Source organism: Topomyia yanbarensis, chromosome 2 (assembly GCF_030247195.1).
Source record: "Topomyia yanbarensis strain Yona2022 chromosome 2, ASM3024719v1, whole genome shotgun sequence".
NCBI classification, from domain to species: Eukaryota; Metazoa; Arthropoda; class Insecta; order Diptera; family Culicidae; genus Topomyia; species Topomyia yanbarensis.
Window position 1 is genome coordinate 450,762,824 of NC_080671.1, and position 19,997 is coordinate 450,782,820.

The following is a 19,997-nucleotide window of genomic DNA, read 5'->3' on the forward strand; positions in this document are numbered from 1 at the left end:
ATAAAACTGAACAACGGATCATCGACATCCTTTACCCAGTGTCAGCATGTGCTGCATGGCGTAGAAAAGTTTCCAATCGTACTGAATGGATTGAGATAAAAAAGAAAGTCCATTACATCAATATGTATTTCACACCAAACAACGAAAACGGATTTTTCTATTTTATTTTCTTGACACGTGTCAGTGAGAATTTGTGTCGACACGCAGTGACACTTACTGGTTTTATTTTTGTAAGGAGCCATCTGTTGCGATGAAACTGGAAACATAATTAAGGAGCTAGGGTGATGTGCCTATTATGGCAGTAGAGCCTATTGTGACCCTATTTCGTACCCCTTGGTTTCGAACCAAGCATATGAGATAATGACACTATCGATTTGGCTAAAACAGGTGAGAAAAAATAAGCTCAAGTTTTATTCTTTATTTGTTGTGCACATATGTATTTAGAACTATCCTCTAAATCCAACTTTTAATTAAAACAAAATCACCTTATTGAAATATCTACTAATCCGCCTCGCTCACGTAGTGAACCGAAACTGGATGCAACGGCGCTTAGAAAAATAAACACTTACGAGCCAGCATTTACCGCCTCATATCTCGTTATTCCAGCACAAATATACTAAACATTGCACTGATACATACCTTTATTTTAGCTGGAGAACCTTTTTACGATAATTTCACTTTAAAATCACTCGTCAAACACTAGAATAGGCCTAGTGTTATAATAGGATAAAACTAAATACGGGGGTTCCTATTATTGGCATGTTTTGCTGATACACTACCACAATCAAAACCAACTTTTTGTATCCATCATACAGAAAAGAATCACCAGTGCGGCCAAACCAAAACATGAACTTGTAAATATAATGTAATGCAATTTCAGGTATAAGTAATCAATTACTTCAAGTTATTCAACTAATTGTTGATTGCAGATATTTTATTTTCATCTGCACATACAATTCGGATTGATTGTGATTGTGTGAAACTTGTCATTCCAGTTGTTAACCTTCGAATGGTTTTTTTTCTGCGTGCGCAATTCTGGGCGCTCTTCTACTAACAGCTGATTAGTTTCATTGATGTGCGTGATGTTTACGTTTGTTTTGATCGGCTGAAAAAAGCAGAATGATTCGTTTTACAAATCACACGTTGGCGTCCATGATTTGAATACCTAGTTAGAATGGACGCAAATGGAATATGAGGCATTGCGTTTCAACTAGATTGTTTTTCGATGAGGTGGAAATTGGCACACCCATGAGGCGATAATTGGATCGTTGAGGTGGGAATAGATGCACAGAATGGAACATTTATTTTCATTTATGCTGAAAATTGAGGCAATTCTGCTAAATAAGCATTATATAGATGTTTAAGAAACAGTACACTGATACTTTATTCTGAGAAAGGTTATAGATAATATGGCTTCTTTTAAAGTTGTTCAAAAAATAGTGCGATCCTCTCCCTAATGGTGCCAAAATAGGCTCATCACCCTACATAATCTCGCACCGAAACTGTAACTGCACATTATCGCCTCTGAAGCCGAACAAAGAAATGCTAAATTGCTCAAGAAGACTTCAATCTATAGAGTAATTTGCTACCATTATTTGCGCTTACTCGTGCAAAAAGTTAAGATCCGGTATCCGGTGTCACAAAAAATCCATTTGTGACTTGCCCGAAATGATAAAGTTTTGGGTCAACGTGAATAAATAAAAATCCTTATGCAAAAGTGATTAATGACAAAGAGAGCATTCTTGTAGAGCACCAATCTACCCGGGAAAGCAGATTTAAGCTTTATTTCCATTGCAGATAATTTTCTTTTTATTGCTAACTTGTATGTATTCAGAAGATGGCAACCCAAGTGCTTTGCCATTATTGAAATGAATAAAAGAATATATGCTTGGCAGGTTGTAAGCTGCATCAAGCTCCAAAGGACCGAGCGACAGACAGTACCATTAGCCATCAGATGGAAACGCCAGGATGTCGCATCCACAGGGGTTAGGAGATCGAACCAATTTCAATTCGTTGCTCCGAGAAAATGTATTGCCATGATATCGCTCCACTATCAGTGTGCAAACGTCCAATTTCAGCTCCACGTATCACTTAAGCAGGATGGGGCCATGTCGAAGACTAAGATAGAGGCAAAAATGAGGATGCCAAAACTATGTAGGTATACAACGAGAAACTGAAATATGTACTGAATAGGTCACCCAGGAACTCTTATTACTGTCAAACGTACACGTTTGCAGCAAATTGCTGTAATAAATTATAATTTGTGATGGAATGGGGGCGCTGGTTTGGAAATTAAAGTTATTTAGCACTGAAGGACATTTGCGGTAAGTGAGAGAGAATTGAGAAGTCTTGTTCATTGAATGATTCGAATAGTATGTTTCTGCAGCAAATTAAACAAACTCTAAAATTGAAACCAAACCGTTGTTGGTTGAATATTGCAGCAGTTTCCGTAATACTGGCTTGCCTAGAAAACCAGGAATGCAATTATGCTTTGTAAAATAAATCAAACAGAACGAGCAAAGGACCATTTCTATTTCTCAGCCATATTCCATCCCGTAGTAAATCTCGTAACTTCAGTTAATTGTGTCATGGAACATTTCCTGTGCTATTTGAATAAATAAATACCGAAACTCGTATTAAAAATAATTGAAAATATTAAAAATTTGACGATCATAAACGATGAGCTAAACTGGAATGGCTGCATAGTTTGTACATACCTGAAACTGAAAAATACACACAGCGATACGATGAGCGTTACGAGGGACACGGTGTAGCCGCCAATATAGAGATCATTCACCAGTCGACGGAACTGCGAAAAAATAAGAAATACATTATGATAGAGTAGTAGATTCTTTAGCGAGATTAATGCTGATTTCTTTTTTGGATCATCTAGGTACACTCAAGACTGTTATTTTGTATGGCGTTTATGAATGTTACTACGGTGAAAAAGAACTTGTAAGAATGAAAATTGTTCAAACTTCATACACTTCTTTAGACTTTTATGAAATTTCCATGGAAATATCTCATTTATGAACGACATTAGGATAATTTATATTCACGTTTCAAAGATTCATCATAATAGCATAAAACTGAAGATTCTTGAAATAACTCGTCATTTCAACGACAAGCTTTCAAATGCAAAATTAGTGGTATTTGGCCAGAAGATTGCATCAAATGATGATGATAGTTGCCATCACACGCTGTTGTAAGCACCTTGACTGTTTCAAAATCTTTGTAAAAATTTGAAGGTAAGTGCTCACACCAATGACGTTACAAATCTATTTTCTTTTTCTTATAAAAGACAAAAATATTACGAAAGTCCACGCGGACATTTCCAATACTCCCACCCCCCAAGCCCAGTTCGCTGAGAATTTTTTTTGAAATCATAAAGCATTACTTTATGATTTTTTTTTATCAAAAATTTCTAATTCCTTGGAACTAAAAAAATTAAATTTTGTTTTTAACGATTTTCGTTTGCTTTAACACTATTTTCTGTTATTTCATTCTATTTTTAGTCATATTTCGATAAAAAAAATCGATTTTCAACATTTTATGTACTCCTCTTTTGGATTTTTTCGAATTTTATGAAATCAATATTTAAACGTTCGATTGAACTAAAAAATTGCATTCCTTTTTCGATGTAATGAACATTTTATGTGAGACCTTGTGCGAAAATTTCAGATGACCATTTTCATTGATATCTTCCCTCTTGAACACTTTTTGTTCTCCATACAAACTTTGGTTTTGAACTGTGAAACCCCGCTCCATTTTTTTTTTTCCAAAAATTGATTCACCAGAGGTTTACTGGGACCCCAAACCTTCGCCATTTTTTCTTTCGTTCTGCTCCGAAAATTTATTTTTTTATTGTGTTTCGCACAGAGTTAAAAATAATCGAAGCTCTTTTTTGACGGCTGAAAATGAACCTGACGCGACTCGCGCTGAATAGAAAAAATATTCATTCAAATATCCATCCTTATTCATTCAATTGAATATCGTACAATATATTCATTTCACTAATTATCTTGGAAAATGTTTTCAAATGCCGGTAAAGCATATGAAACAACAATCATCATCGCTTACATTGTGCCAGAGCCTACTTTGATGCGTTTGATTCGTTACTGCACGGTCGCTTCGTGTGATAATCAGAGACGAATGAAAATCTGCATGGATGAATGGGCGGTTTGTTCGTTTGACGTTTTCAGCTGCGTCACTGAATATTGAAAATAAATGCGGCTGAATATGACCAATTGTCATTCAATGAAACTGAATATTTTTAATTCTGGTTTCGCAACGTAATTTATGCCTAACGTCTATTATGCATATCGTCAATTATGCCTAACGTACATTATGCCTAACGCTCATTTTGCCAAACGTCCGTATGTCTAACATTTTTAAGCTTGTTTGTTTGTTTTGTACTATGCTATATTTCACCCTAAGGAGGAAAATTTGGTAAAAACCAAAATTTCTCACTAGGGTGAAAATTTGTTGGTAAAAACCAGTCTTTGTACAGGAGGGCACAAATCCTTATTTCATACTATGTTGCGTTTCGGCTTCGCCTCATCATTGTGTCTCATCGGCATAAACAGAACTTCTGCTCGAACGGGACATCACGTTTGATCAGTCGTTTGATTGAAACACATAGTGTGTTTTAGTTTTAAGGGATTTGCGTCAAGCCGGCGCTAATCTATTCCGACAATGTGTTAGTGTCGGTTTCTGATGAGGCGAAGCCGAAACGCAAAATAGTATGTTTGTTTTGTGTTTTTTTTTTATTTACGTGACTTTAATTTTTTTTTTTCATTCGTCCCGAACATTTTTATGCCTGATGGGAGTTAGAGTTATATGCAAAACGAGAGCGCTTTATAATTTTCGAAAACGTTTCTCAACTCTACCAGACGTTCACAGCTGTCGGTCGAACGCTTGAACGCCACATTTGGGACTAATTTTCGGCGCGTCTGTATATAGTTGGTTCGACGGTAATAATGAACCGTCAACTTTTGCTTCAAAGGTTTATTCTTTGCGTTTACATTTTGAAAGAGTTCTTCTGAAAATATAAAATAGGCATAGATTCAAAACAGGGTTTATTTTAATATTATTGTAAAAAATGAACGGGGGGATGTCACTAGTCTTTTATCTTTAATTAATTGCATGACAGCAACTCTCATAGACATTTCAAAATGGCCGATATATTACACCTCTACCCAGTTAAATCTTTCCGGAACCGGTTCGGAATTCTGAGTGGGTTCATCATGAGTTTCAGGATTCCGAACCGGCTCCGGAATGGGTTTGACGGGTAGTTGGGATATTCTGGTGTGGCGGCGCTAGTGTTTTAACGTATATTCATAGTAATGTTTACACAAGTTTTATTAATATATTTGTTCGATCATGGATGTCTTTTCTCTATGATAGCATGATTTAAGAGTATTCGGAAATGCCCATGATTGTGTATTGTTTAAATTTCAGCTAAGTGAACCTTTTTCAACACCCTGAATTCTAAGATTGTAGCATTTTAAGATACTTTCTGGTATATTGGACAGGTTGTCTGTGGAACCACCCGTCGCTTCTGGGTTATTGTAGTGTACTATCGGATTTTTCTCGGTAAGTAGCGCGATTAATGTTCATGATTTCAAAACTTTAGTCACGATTTTCGTAAAATTTATACAAGTTATCGTGATTTGTATTCATGATCTCTAGATCTTAGTCACAATTTCCGTTTTTTATATTCACGTTATCGCTATATTTTAGTCACTAATTGAGTGATTTGTGTTCATGATTTCAGGATCTTAGTCATGATTTTAGTAATAAATATGCACGTTTTCTTGACATTACTTTTTATTACTTTCGAATTCGACATTTGGAGTAATGTGACTCATGGTATCAGCAGTTTTATCATGATATTCGTAATTTCTCTTCGCCTTATCGTGATATGCTATTTTTAATTACTAACGGATTTTTTACTCGGAGCAATGTGACAATAAGACATAAAACTGTGACTGATTCGCGGTATCTTGTTCTGTGAACTATATCACAAACACGATTTGTTGCTCTATAATGTACTAGCTAGTACCCGTCGCACGTTGCTGCGACCTTCAACGAAATAGAAATTAAACACAATTTGTCCCATCTGGCGGGCAGACAAACCCCAACCAATTGCACACAAACACGCTCTATAACAAATGTCTACTATGTATAATTTTTTACGGCAATCGATTAGGCCGTTTGGGAGTCCATAAATCATATACATACAAACATTGATTTTTACAGGGCCGCCGTAACACGTGGGTAGTATGGGTAGTACTACATACTCGAAAATGGCTTAAGGGGTAATTACCCACTCGCAAGTTTGAAACAAACCAAAACCTCAGATTAACCTTCCGACAGTCGCCCTAGTGCACTGAGTGCACGCTTCTCTGAAAATCTAGCGAAATCGTCCTAGGGCACCAGCGGCTGCTCGTTCGGTGGGCCATAAATACGACTTCCGGAGGGTTAACCACGTATGTATCTCGCGCACAAAATGCATGCGTCTGAAATTCTCGATGTGCAACAATTTCTTGTTTTTATTCAGATATTAATTTCTTTGCTTTACAATGTAAATTTCTCGAGAATATGGGTTAATAATTAGGATTTGTTAGAAAATTGAAATTAATTTTTTTTCTTTTCTATTTCGTCTAATATGTAGTCACATTTTCTTTTTCTTTTTAACGACATTCAATTAGCTAGAGATTACTGAGTGAGGAAAGCTATGAAAATTTTGATCCATAGTACTCAAGTGAGAGCAAGGATGTAAAATTTACAGTTTGGAAAACCAGAAGTGGCAAGGTCATTAGAAACCGGCTTAAAATCTTACGGACTAAATCTTGTTTTCTCCTGGCAGGAGTCGAGCTTAGATAGCATTACTACAAATCGCTCAAGCCTACCAACATGTCTCACGGCAAAGACAGACTTGCCCCTCTGTCGATTCTCATGGTAAAGAGAAACAAGTCTGTCTTTGCCGTGAGATATGTTGATAGACTGAGATATGTTGGAATTAAAAATTGAAACAAGGAGAAACACTAGTAGGCTTTTTATATGGAAGGCAAACGACATGCACAAGAGTAATTGATTCCAATATCAGTAGCAGATACCGTATCAGGGAAAGTAATGAATGGGATGACAAGGAAAAAATGAATAAATTAGCAGCTTTTTAGCAAACGAAAGATTACTGTCAGGATGTCAAGAACCGGATCGCCAACTTGCTTCCTTAGATCCGCTGGGAGCTCTGGGGACAGATTTCCAAGTAGCTGTTAGTATGTCAACAAAAGGGAAGAAATAGCTAAATTTGGATATCTATCGTGTTTAAAAATATGTATATGAGAGTCATATACGAGAGATCGAGGATAGCCATCACATCTCGAACTGTAACGAGGCCAAAGGGATTCGTTTAACGGAAATCTGGCGCTAGAACACTAGGCGCATGACTAGAAAACATGTTTAATGTCGCGATTACTGTCAACGCAAGCGCAGAGACCGCTTTGTAATTCCAAAACATCCATTGTCCCATGAAATTTGCGAAAATTTCTGAGCATATTTGTGTACGCCATTGTTCAAAAGAAGATTGAGTTTTTATGCGCATTTGGGGATTACTGCTAATCCTCGAATGGGTTTTTTCCCAATCCAACCAGTTCATGTAGACCATATTAGGTCGGATCAAATAAATAAATAAAGAAATAATTAAATAAATAAATAAATAAATAAATAAATAAATAAATAAATAAATAAATAAATAAATAAATAAATAAATAAATAAATAAATAAATAAATAAATAAATAAATAAATAAATAAATAAATAAATAAATAAATAAATAAATAAATAAATGAATAAATAAATAAATAAATAAATAAATAAGTAAATCTTTTAGAATTCGCGATATTTTGAAAACAATAAAAACAAAACAACCAAACAGTTCCTGATTTCATTTTTGACAGATAATCACGTTGAGCACAGATCGCAAGCTTTTCATGTGTGTGGAGTGTTATAAGTAATTTCAACTTATTTACGCTCCTTATATTAAATAGTTAGTCAGAATTCTGCGAGACAGTATTCGAATCGAGTTGACATTTTTTGCCTTTCTCCTATAGAAAGACTATGCAATCGCTCTGAGAACCGTTCCTTTTACCGAAACCCGGAGAGCTGAGTCTCTTATACCAATCTACTCAGCAATCAAATTTCATCTTTTGAACTGTGTCAAAATATGAGAAGCATTTTGTAATTGATATCAAATTTTATCATTTTCTCGTGCGCGTATCTCTATTATGCTTCAATCAGTTTTCATTTTCCTTGTTGAATGTGGAAAATTCTAAGGAATAAAATAGAAATAGATTCGTTACTGGTAAAATTCAAAAACATCAGATTTTTGGACATTTAGTCCAGATACCACATTTTTTCATCAAATGCTCTTATAACCCAACTTCCCGTATTTTCACTGAAATGAAACATCTGCCATGTGATTTCTGAACGTTTTTCGCACTGGAAATAGTAAAGAAGTAATAAATTATTGTTAATTGGAATTGATATGAACTATATAACGAAAAAATGTGGAATCGAGACCAAATGTTAAAAAATCTAATGCAGCGGTTCTCAACCTTTTTCGTCGAGTGTACCCCTTTGTAATCACCCAGAGTTGTTGCGGACATTCAGGGCGTAATATCCATATTATGTACTATCAAAATATTATTTTCAGTCTGTTTAAAAAAAAGCTCTTTCTGAGATAATGTTGTTCGCGGCCCCCCAGGGGTCCGCGGAGCCCAGGTTGAGAATCGCTGATCTAATGTATGGGAATTTTGCTGATAGCGAATCTATTTCTGTTTTGTTTTTATCTTGTTCAGCAAGGTACATTTAATAAAATTTTATTGAAGAATCATAGAGATATACGCACGAGTAGATGATAAAATTTAATATGAGTATTTAATGCACCCAAACCCCAACTTTTCGTATTCTAACAAAGGTCGCAAATGTTCCGTTCGATTCCTGAGATGTTTTCACATTAGAAAAACTGCAAAATATGTATGATTTGCAGCCTAGAGCAGAATAGTTATTAGAAATAGGAGGCTTTTAGGACTTAATGTCCCAAAATTCCAACTTCCCGGATTTTTTGTTTAACGAAAATATTCCTATTGAAATGCTAAGAATGATTACTTTAAACAAAGGTACAAAGTGTAATTTACCGAGTGCTACTTCAAAAGTTGTAGCAGTTAATATATTTTTCTTCATATTTTCCCATCGTACCAATGTCAAAAACTTCAAGCGATCTGGGCGGGGTCAGAAATTATACAAATGAAGTAAAATTTGGCATCTGAGCTTACTTTGACATTTGTAATAATGTCAGGAAGGGGGGGGGAGGGTACACCGAAATTTAAAAAAAAATGTTGCTCTAACCCGCATTCCCTTCATCCCAACTAAGATAAAGTATTTCGACGCATCCCCATTCTCACTCTACTAACTCCCAACCCCCTTCCTTTTCCAAACTAGTATCAGCGTCCACCTTCGTGATAGTCATGGTATACGTGCTAAGTGTAATAAGAATGTAAAAGATAATTCCACAATTATATTAATATAACCTGCTAATTAATCATAGTTTGGATAGACGAGAAAGGCACGATCGCACCACTGGGTGGATTAAAACAGGTATTTACTCGCCGAATTGATGCCAAATTTAGTCTATCCAACTTTTCCAGAGCAATAGCGTGACTAAACTTGTCGAAAGCAATTAAAAGTTTTAAGGTTGTCAGACTGTCTACTACCCAATTAACGACACATACATTAATGATGGTTTTCAGAGTTTTGTGATACTAAGAAATAAACTAATACCGACACTCAAAATGCTATTAGTTATTAATTTCCTTTAGAATAATACCCATATTGCTGATGGTTCTCAAAATTTTGTGTTAGTCGGAATCTAGATTTCAGAATGGCGTCAATCATCAGTTTCCATCATATATTAAACATTCGCTTTCAAATGACACTCATGTCTTGTGGTAACTGGAAGCAGCCATTGTATCGGAATAGGAGGAAAAAACAACAGTTTTCGATTCGAAAACTGTTGTTAACACAATCGAAACAGGTGCAGGGCAAATGGCCGTCCCTCTTTACCGAAGAAATGTAACATAATAATACATCATAAAGTAATTCAAACATGCTGACAAATCATATCCAGAATTTTTGAAAATGGTCCCAGTGGACCGAAATATCGAATATAGGTCAGTAAAGACAGTACAAACGGTATTCATGCGAAAGTGCATCAAAGGTCCAAACTCCTGCAAACCTGGTTGAATTCGAACCAAACATTGCTTATCGATGACAATGGAAGCGAATATTAAGTGAATTCTATTTGTTTTTCACTTAATTTTTAGTTTTGAAACAGATTGTTCTCCTCGATATTAAAACATACTAGTGAATACACTATATACTCTCCATAGTTCATTAATAACTCTTTTGCATTGCATTCATTCTTTAAAATGTCACATTTTGATTATGACTGTTCATTCAATTCAAGCAGCCATACAAAATAATATGTTTGGACCACCCAAAAGACCAATCAAAATCGATTACATATTGGAAACAGCCTGTGGCTGGCCGGCTGTTCCCCGAATCAGTTCCACATGTTGGTCGTGATAGCATCGAACGAACAAAGTTCAATGGTTTGGTACGGCGTAAGTATACAATTAAATATGTATGAACCATTCCCCAGCGATGGGGATGAAAGTCAATTCATTTACACGTTCCCCAAAAACGTTGAATAATGCAAAACGTGGTCGGGGAACTACCCGCCGAATATTCTTGGTGACACATATGTAATTGCGCCAATAACAACAAGTGTCAATCAGAAAACAGCCTGTTCGGTTGGTTTTGCTGTGGTAACAAGCTTCGATATTGAAGTTTTAACTCTTTAGTAGTCAAGGGGTATTTTTGGGTATATTTAACTAACTTGGTTAACTAATTTTTTGTGAAAAAAATATTTCCAGCTGTGTGTACATTTTATTTATTTTGAATAAGAAAAATGAATATTTCTGATGTATATTTTGAATAAGGCGTGACATTCGGTACCGAAGAAGTTGTTGATAATATTATCAACAGGGACAGCACACTAAAGAAGTAGCCTATGATTTGAATATTAATCATTAATCATTAGCAGTAGGACTACATCTATTATGATTATTCCAAATAGAGGATGGGGAAGGCCAATGTACTTTATCGTCCATAAAGATTAACATTGTGGAAAGGATTAACTAGCTGGATATTCCCCTACCCCACAGAAAAGTAATTTCCTCTCTTTGTGTTGAAAGCTTATCAATCGATTCCGTTAATTGAATTGAATTAGTTGAATTGTATTAGAAATTCATTTTAATTGGTGAAATATATTTGAATATTATTCTGATAGATGATTTTAAGATAGTTAGTCCGGTTTCTATTTTTTTGGTTAGCAATCTAGTTTCTTATATTATTTTGCTGGAGATTCCACTGCTCGGAAAAAACGAGGTAGTACTAGTACACATCAGAAGCACTAATTGGCAGCTTGACTAATGGTTATTTTTTCGCTTTCCGCAGTGCATAAACTAGAACGAAAAGAAATATGCTAGAGGCTATCGGGAAAATAAGATGTAACGGACTTTTTTTTCTAGTTTCCTTCCTCGTGCGAAACAAATATTGCTCTATGCAGCAAGAAACTTAGAAAACAAACATGGTCGTAACTAATCAGTTCATCCTGCAGAATAACCTGAACTACAGTTAATTTGACCTTGCCCTTTGCTGTAATACAGACAGGTAAACAGGATCTTTCGTAGGCATTGAACTCAGACGAACATTTTCGAAATATACCATTCGGATTCTCCGGCAACAAAGTAGGCGCTACAACGCCACACACACAATATGACAGCCAATGACATGGCGATGCGAACGTCACATGTTCGTTCGGGCATTGACTCTACGAATAAAATTACAATGAACTTTTTGAATGCCAATGAGTTATGGTTGGAAGAGTTAGATTTTTCATGCTATTCCGATAGACAGTTCCGCTTAAGCATGATATGGAAATTATGGAGACTCCACAAACCGAAAGAAATGCGTTCACATATTCTGATACTACCAACGAATGTGAGGATACGTGTAGGGGACTCAAAGCAGCTTCCCATATTGTGTTGTACCAATTCAGTTCAAGAAAAAAAAAATCAATGTTGAATCTGATTCAATGAAACTATGGTAAAAAGTAAATAGCCTAATTCCATTTGACGCATTCAATGCAAGGATCTAAGGAAATCAATTTTTCTTTGTTTTTAGATGCGGGGTTGCTTTAGGAAAAGGCAGGTTGATAGTTCGAGAATTCGAAATAAAAAGCGAACTTTTTCGGCATATTTACAACTGTCATACGGTAATTTTAAATATATTTTTAGTTGAGACTGTTGTCGCAAATGCGATGATGGCGCCTCTGACGCAGTTACCAATCCTGAAGGGATAGACCACTAGTGAAAAATTGTTCTGAGCATGATAACCCACCCGCAAATGAATGTTTGGGACAGTGTACAAAAGGTGGAGCTAGTGTTCAGACAGAATAAGGGAAACAATATTTTTATGGAATTATTGTGTTGTGTATCTTTGGCCGAGAAATAGGTTTAATAACAACTTGTTAACGGTCTTGATTAGTTGCTGAAAGTTGACGAAATCATATTGTTTTTTGCTTCCAATTCAGTTCGTTGATGGGACAATTGAAAGCATAATTCCTATAGATGTCAAAGTCTTTGCCATGGCTCCAAGATCAAGTGTGGCTAACCTTCCAAATTGAAAATTATAATTTTGAAATTTTTTAGTTTTCGTATGTGTTGGAATATGACTTTTTGTGATTATTTGCGTTATTACGCATTTCTTTTGTTCTCAAATTCGCAAATTATTTAGAATAGAGTGGTGTCAAGTAGGTCAGTTTTTTGACGAGCTCGAACGATGGTATTCTTGCACTGATTTTGACAAACAAGCATTCGTTGGAAAGGTTATACATCTGCAAATGTTTTGGAAATAATGATTTTATGTCTGGCTTATTTTTTTCAAGCTAAATTAAATAAGGCGAAGGTACTTATTTTGAATGTTTCTTAAATTTGCAAGTACGATAGGTCACTATATTCGAGGTTACATTAAACAATGTACACGCCTAGAAAATCACCTATTCAACTTTTATTTTTTAAGAATATTTTAAAATTACATTGACGTAATTCAGGTACGAAAATGAGAAGTGGCAAATGATGTAAAAAGTCATGAAACAGTGAAAGGAAATGTTAAAAAGACATATTGTTTCGGCATCTGCGTCTGGCATCTTGCAAATGACTTCTTCGGTGTCCTCGTCGTCACCAGAATGTGGGATTGAAGTTGTTCCTTCCGGCTCACGTGGTTGATTAGCTGTGAGACGATCAGTAATGACCTATAGTGCCCCAAGCGGCAGACGGTGTAACATATCAAAGATACTGTCATTTATTGTACCCCCATACCTATTTGACTCCATTCTACTCTATATTTGCATTTTGCAAGCAATAAAAGCAATACAACGATTTCGCGTGGAGACTTGTTTATGAAGCGGTGTAATATTTTGTCGTGACTAACGACTTACCTTTCAATATAGGGGCCTCTTTTCAAAATTTCGGAAGAAAAATGATGTAAGATTTTGAACGCTTATATCTTTTGTTGTACTGAATGGATTTAATCAATTTCTTCGGCATTTTGTCGAAAATATTTGTACCAATGTTGTATTAAATTTTGGAATCTATAGGACATTCATTATCAACAGAAAAATAGTGTTTTGAAAAATCTTTCGAAAACGACTAGGAAAAATTAAAATTTTCGGCCCATCCCGCACAGAGCCGTCAATATGGTGCAACAACCGAACAATAAAATAATGAAAAGTTTATATATAGGTCCACTACACGTTTGTTCCTATGATTATTCGTATTGGGTTGCTTGACGAGAGCAGTTGGTAGGGGAAAGCCGGCATATTAGTTTTGGTTATGCCATTAGAAGCCGGACGGAAAGAAAAGGCTCATGCACGCCACGAGAACGAGCGAGAAAGCGATAGTAGTGCATATTAGCGAAAGCGTTACGTACATTTTGAACCTTAATAACCTTTCTTCTACTAAACGGATTGCCAATCTTGTTTCATAAATCGGAAGGAAAACGTTCAACGCTTGCTACCGATACGTTGTTTGCTATTTAAAATTTGTTTAAATAGTTCAAAGACTACTTTAAATGAGAATCAACATTAATGATAAAACCTATAAATAGAGGTTTCGCAGCTTTTCTCAAAGCCAGACGTGCGTGGTCGTGAGAAGCTGCATCGGACGACCAATCAAATCGGCTACCACCGGAGAGAAGAAAAATGTTGGTGGAGGTGGTGGCGGTGAGAAGGCCAAAAAGCCAAAGGCTAAGAAACGCAGTCACTGAAAAGACGGTAGTAACTGCCACTAAAAATGCCACCAAAACATCGAAGGCTGCAAAGCGTACTCATTCGGTGTGAGCTGCGAAAGGGGAAAGATCGTATGTATGTACGCAGTAAAAACAATCGTCGGCAAGGTTTGAATTGTTTCAAAATATTCTCGTCTTGTATCAACATAGTTATCTACAAACCGTCCTTATTTGGACGAATGCATAATGGAAAAGATGGGTTGGTAATGTATATGACATAACAGGGGTGTCGTGACCACACTTCGAAGGTTTTTCAAATCTTGCAAAGCATTGACATAATTTCAATGATTGTTCCTATATGAATGAAATGACAAATTTTCAGGTTAACACGGCAATAACTTTGCAATTTACAGAACAATTTTATATGTTTAGTTATCATATAATAACTGTCATCTCTTCCAAACAACTTAACCCTCTGCTGCCAACCCCGTGGTTTTGCGGGGTTAAAGAGAATCATTGTAAAATGTCGAATACACGATTTTATGTTGTTACCTCTACTAATACCACTTCAAAACACTCCCACCTGTCATACAAGTACATTGTCTGCTTGTTGAAATCATATGAAATTATTGACCTGTATTCAATGCGGAGAACTCGTTAACAAAATTGTTTTACTGAATAGATTAACGAACGGGAACCCCAGGAAAATTTCGCTGAGCCCGGTGAATCGAACTTAATGCGTAAAATTTAGCCATTTGAAAGAGATACAAGCAGAATTTTAAGAATATGATCATTGCGGTTATGTCCCGGACAGTTTTTCGCTAAGCGTGATTCATTTCTGTACGCTAGGAAAAAGATTCCGATGGTTGTTTCGAGAGATTTTAACATTGATATTTCAAAGCAAGAAAATATGAAATTTGTTCATTTCATGAATGAATGTCTCAGCGAGCTTAGAATCCCCTATCAACGCAGACGCCAACAACAAAGGTTCTTTTCAGAACCACCATAATTATTATAAAGAATAACTTGAAACATTCCCGCATATTTCATTCGATTTGAATTACAAGTCAAACGAGTAGTCACGACACTCCGGTTATGTCCTAGACATTACCCACCCATCTTTTTTCATTGTACACTTCTATATCAACAACTTTATTTCTGCCCTCATATTCGCGATCAGATATTCTTTCTTGATTATTGCCTTTATTGATTGCGAGTGTGAACTTCCACAATGAAGGTATTGGCTGTTGATTTTGAGGTACTTGACGCAGCTTTAGCAGTTGCCAATATTACCTAAACGCTTGCGACATACTTGACAACGATTTGTGGTTCAGGAAATGGTATTGGAATTTATTTCCGTAGATGAGCTTTCATGAGCGGATTCTAAGCAGGGTGGTCCGTAAAATACCGTCTTTTCACAGAACTGGTTTATATTAGTTTGTCCTTGAAATGTACAGAAAATTCTCTGTGGAATGGTGCTATCTCATAATGTTTAGAACTACAGGAATAAGTAGGAAAAAATGGGTCAGTCTACCCACATTCTCGCCACACAATTACCTTTTGAAATGCCGAGAATTTGTTCCTACACGTTCGTAATGGATTCCATTTCTCCCAAATAGTCCACATCACGAATGCTCGATCTTATGCGAAAAGACAGGCAATCAACAGCTACCGTAATTAGCCTGAACACCACTTTTTGTTCCTTTGTGAAAAATATATGTAGCAATTGTGTGTTATATTTTGGAATATGTAGGACATGGACTAATAACGAAAAACTGCTAATTGGAAAATCTTTCGAAAACCGCTCGGAAAATTTCCAATTCACCTTGGTCGGAGCCGTCAATATGGCGCCCCAACCGAACACTAAAATGATAAAAGGTTTTAAATGTAAATCAATTACAGATTTCTTTCTATAAACGCTCGTATTGAGCTGAGCACCTCCTCGAAGGACTGTGCAACACCGAGAAGGAGATATTTGTGAGCTGGTGGATTACGACTCAATTAGTTTGTGTCATTCCTTGTATAGTCTATTATCTTGACTTTCAGTAGTTTAAAAGTAGCAAATGCAATGAAAAAATTGATTTTAAACCATCCAACCGAAGCTCGTTCATGATTGGTTCCTGCATCCAGCCACAATTCTTGAACAGAAAGAATTCCGATCGCATGCTGCCATTCAAGCATATCGGAAAGTACGAAAAAAGATGAAGCCTTCAAAAACATTTAAGAACCTGTTTTTGCAAACATCTTCACTGAAGACCACAAATCTCTATTTATAATACACTCATACCGTTATTGGCCGTCGTTTGTGAATGACCCCCGGAAAATCTTTTTATCGACATAACTTCTTAAATATGTTCGAGAAAGTTGTTCGTATTATCAAGATACATATCTTTCCAGAATACATCATCGCTCTATCTCTTGCGATTTAGAAGTAATTTTGGGCAAAATTAGCAAAAGTTTTGAAGTAATAACTTTTGAACGGGCTGACACGGCAGCCAGCTTCAGTTACAATTAGAAATGCTACATCAACACTATAAAACTCAATAGAGTTTCCATGTCTCTCGTTGCCTCCAGAAGAGTTATGGATGATTTGATATTTGTTTTTCAAAAAATGTCGAATATCTCAGAAAATTCTCGAGACAAGAAAAATTCTGCGTTTTTGAACTTTGTGTATTTTGACGATGCAAATAAATTCGTAGACTGAACGAACCCCGTAAGAAAGATATTTGAAAAGAAATTTTAAAAAAAAACTTTTTTGTGTCATCAACTATAACGAGCTACAGTTTAGCTTCTGACATCGCACAAAGCAGAAGCAAAAAAAATCCCTACGCTACAGCAGGCTATAGGCACCAGTGAATCAATCCAGCTTTTGTTATATATCAGTGCACAAACAAATTGTATCGTTGCCCCGGGCTGCGGAGTGAAACGAGTTTGCCAAATGAAACAAAAGTGCCCGTGCTACGGGTAACCTGATTTCGATCGACTTTAATAAAACTCGTGTTAGACCCACAGTTCAGGAAGTGGAAGAATTAGTTAAAGTTAAAATGGAGCTAGATCTCGCTGAAGTTACGTACATTCAGCTACATCACGTTAAAAACTGTGTTTTGAACACTTTAGAAGTTAAGCACAGGCAGAAAACTTCATTGAAAAGAACAACATGCAACACGAGGTCGAGTTTAATAACACCAGAATCAAGATCCCGGTGCATATGGAAAACGACATGGTGGACGTGCGTATCCATGATTTAGACCCGCGCACTAAGAAAGAATACATCAAACAAATCATGTCGCAATGTGGAGAAGTAGAATCTATTACGAATGACACCTGGAGAAATTTTTTCACCGGCATTCCCAATGGCGTTCGTATTGTGAGGATGCGAGTGACTAAACCAATACCTTCTTACATGACTATCGAATGCAAATCACCGAAGGATGGCGTGACCTATAAGCAAACAACGCTAATCACATATCCCGGACAGACCCCAACATTCCAATTCTGTAACCATTCAGCCCACTACGGAAAAACATGCGCCGAAGCAACTAATCAAAACTCATCTACTACTGCCAACTCTAACAAGCAGCCACCAACACCTTCAGATAAACCAAAAACAATGATCCAATAACCCAATAATGCAGGTACAACGACCACGACAACCGCTCCCAAACCAACAACTAGCATCGCCAATAAAGAAGCAAATACCGATGAAGACGGATTTACAACAGCGACATGTAAGAACAAGAAACAAATAAGAACATCTGATCGTGTACAGAAAGAAAGCAGAGCCGATGATAACATGGACGGGAACGATAACGCGAGAGAAGGCAGATTGAATTACTCCCATGCGGCTTCACCGCCAAGGAAAAGGATCTCAACACGCAGCAGCAAACTGCGTCAACAAGATCTGGCAGACCGACATTTCCACCATTATTTTTTATTTTTATTTATTGTAAAAAAAATACCCACGGCTCAGTTGTGCTAACGCATTGAGCCGTATCAAATAAATCTTCAGATTAAAAAAAAAATCGAGTTACATATAACTTCTGAAGCATGTAAAGAAGAGCCTTCGTGTATTCAGCAAAAATATTGGTGAAGGTAATCTACACAACTATTTTAAAGACGTTAGTTATTCTAACAAACAAAAAAAATCTTGTTATTTTCGATAAATTGTCCGACAACACTATTTACGTAAACTCAGCCGTTTCCACGTTAACAACCAATCACCATTTGAAACACTTTTTATTCAAAAATTACCAAATCACTTAGAAAATACACGAGATAAGCCATTGTTGTTATATATAAATTTGTTCATTTTAATAACGCAAACCTTTTTACGGAACATACCGAACTTGTCAGAAAGATATTTAAAAAGTTACATTAGCGAATTGGCTTCAAAGGGATCATCCACAAACAACCAACAATAATGTTGAAAATATTATAGCTAAAGACATTATGTCTTCAGCAAAGTGGTTTCAAAAACTTGCTCTACAACTTTGCTGAAGACATAATTTTAATATATGCACTTGCAAGAAAGTTGGTAAATATATCTCACTTTTGGGGAGATTAATCATTAAAATACTAACACCATATGAAAGGGCTTGTAGTGTCCAAAAATTCCTCCGAGGACATCATTGATCCAAATTTAAGCATTTAGGCGTAATCAATAGGTCGCACGATTTTGGCAAAAAAAAATCACTATGCAGGATTCAAACAAGAAACCCTTGGGACTCTGGCCCAATGAACCAACATTTATGCTATCAATGAACTATGACGACGTCCCAGAAAGAACATATGTAAAAGTTCTCATAACTTTGAAACGAAAAAAGTTAAGAGTTGGTGTATAAAACAAATTACGCACCCTAAAATAATCTTCAAGTTGTCCGAAGGGTACTTTAGTGTAAAATGAAAACCTTCAAAAAGTTATAGAAATAAAACCGTTTTTTTAAGGAGCACCCTAAAGCTTACATTTAGATCTCTCGTGCATTGGAATGTATAAATGATAGAGCTTGCGTGTCTTCAGCAAATTTGTCCATAATGTGTTGTTCTACAACTTCATCGAAGACAGTCAATTTCGAACCGCCGAAAACTTCAATTTTAAATCTTGCTGAAATTAGAACCACCCTAGCTTCTATTTAAACGAAAAGAAGGTTTTGCAAAGTACGACAACTGAACATATTGTAAGGCTAAGGTATTTAGTTTTTGTAAAAATTAAAATGTGCAATGGTGGAATGATGAATTCCACGACAGCACCAATTCTGAAGGCCATGTCAGTAAAACAGAATTTCAAATTCAAATGTTTACTTTCGCGTAAATTTTCCGCAATCAGAATTCAATATCAAAGTATCTTTTATTTATTCACTGCCAAACTGACTGAAGCTTCGTGCAAAAGCTATTGCTTTCAGTTCATTGGAAATAAAACTTCATTCACCAACTAAAGCGTTAATATGATATATGCCTACATATTGAAGGCAAAAATTGGCTTAAGTGAACTTTGCATTCTCTCTCTTGAGACTACATTTCATTGACCTTCTGTTTTGTCAAACTTCGCAGCTGTGCACAGGACAATTTCAGAGCTAGTGCTACTAT

The 19,997-nt window shown here is 36.1% G+C and overlaps 1 protein-coding gene across 2 annotated transcripts in view; it reads right to left on the bottom strand.

Moving 5' to 3' along the window:
* Positions 1–19,997, bottom strand: part of LOC131685781 (calcitonin gene-related peptide type 1 receptor) — a 126,606-nt gene that overhangs the window by 53,438 nt on the left and 53,171 nt on the right. For both annotated transcript variants that reach the window (XM_058969725.1, XM_058969724.1), the window contains exon 5: positions 2,718–2,809. In XM_058969725.1, coding sequence (XP_058825708.1) covers positions 2,718–2,809 — 92 coding nt within the window. The remainder of the gene's footprint in view (positions 1–2,717; positions 2,810–19,997) is intronic.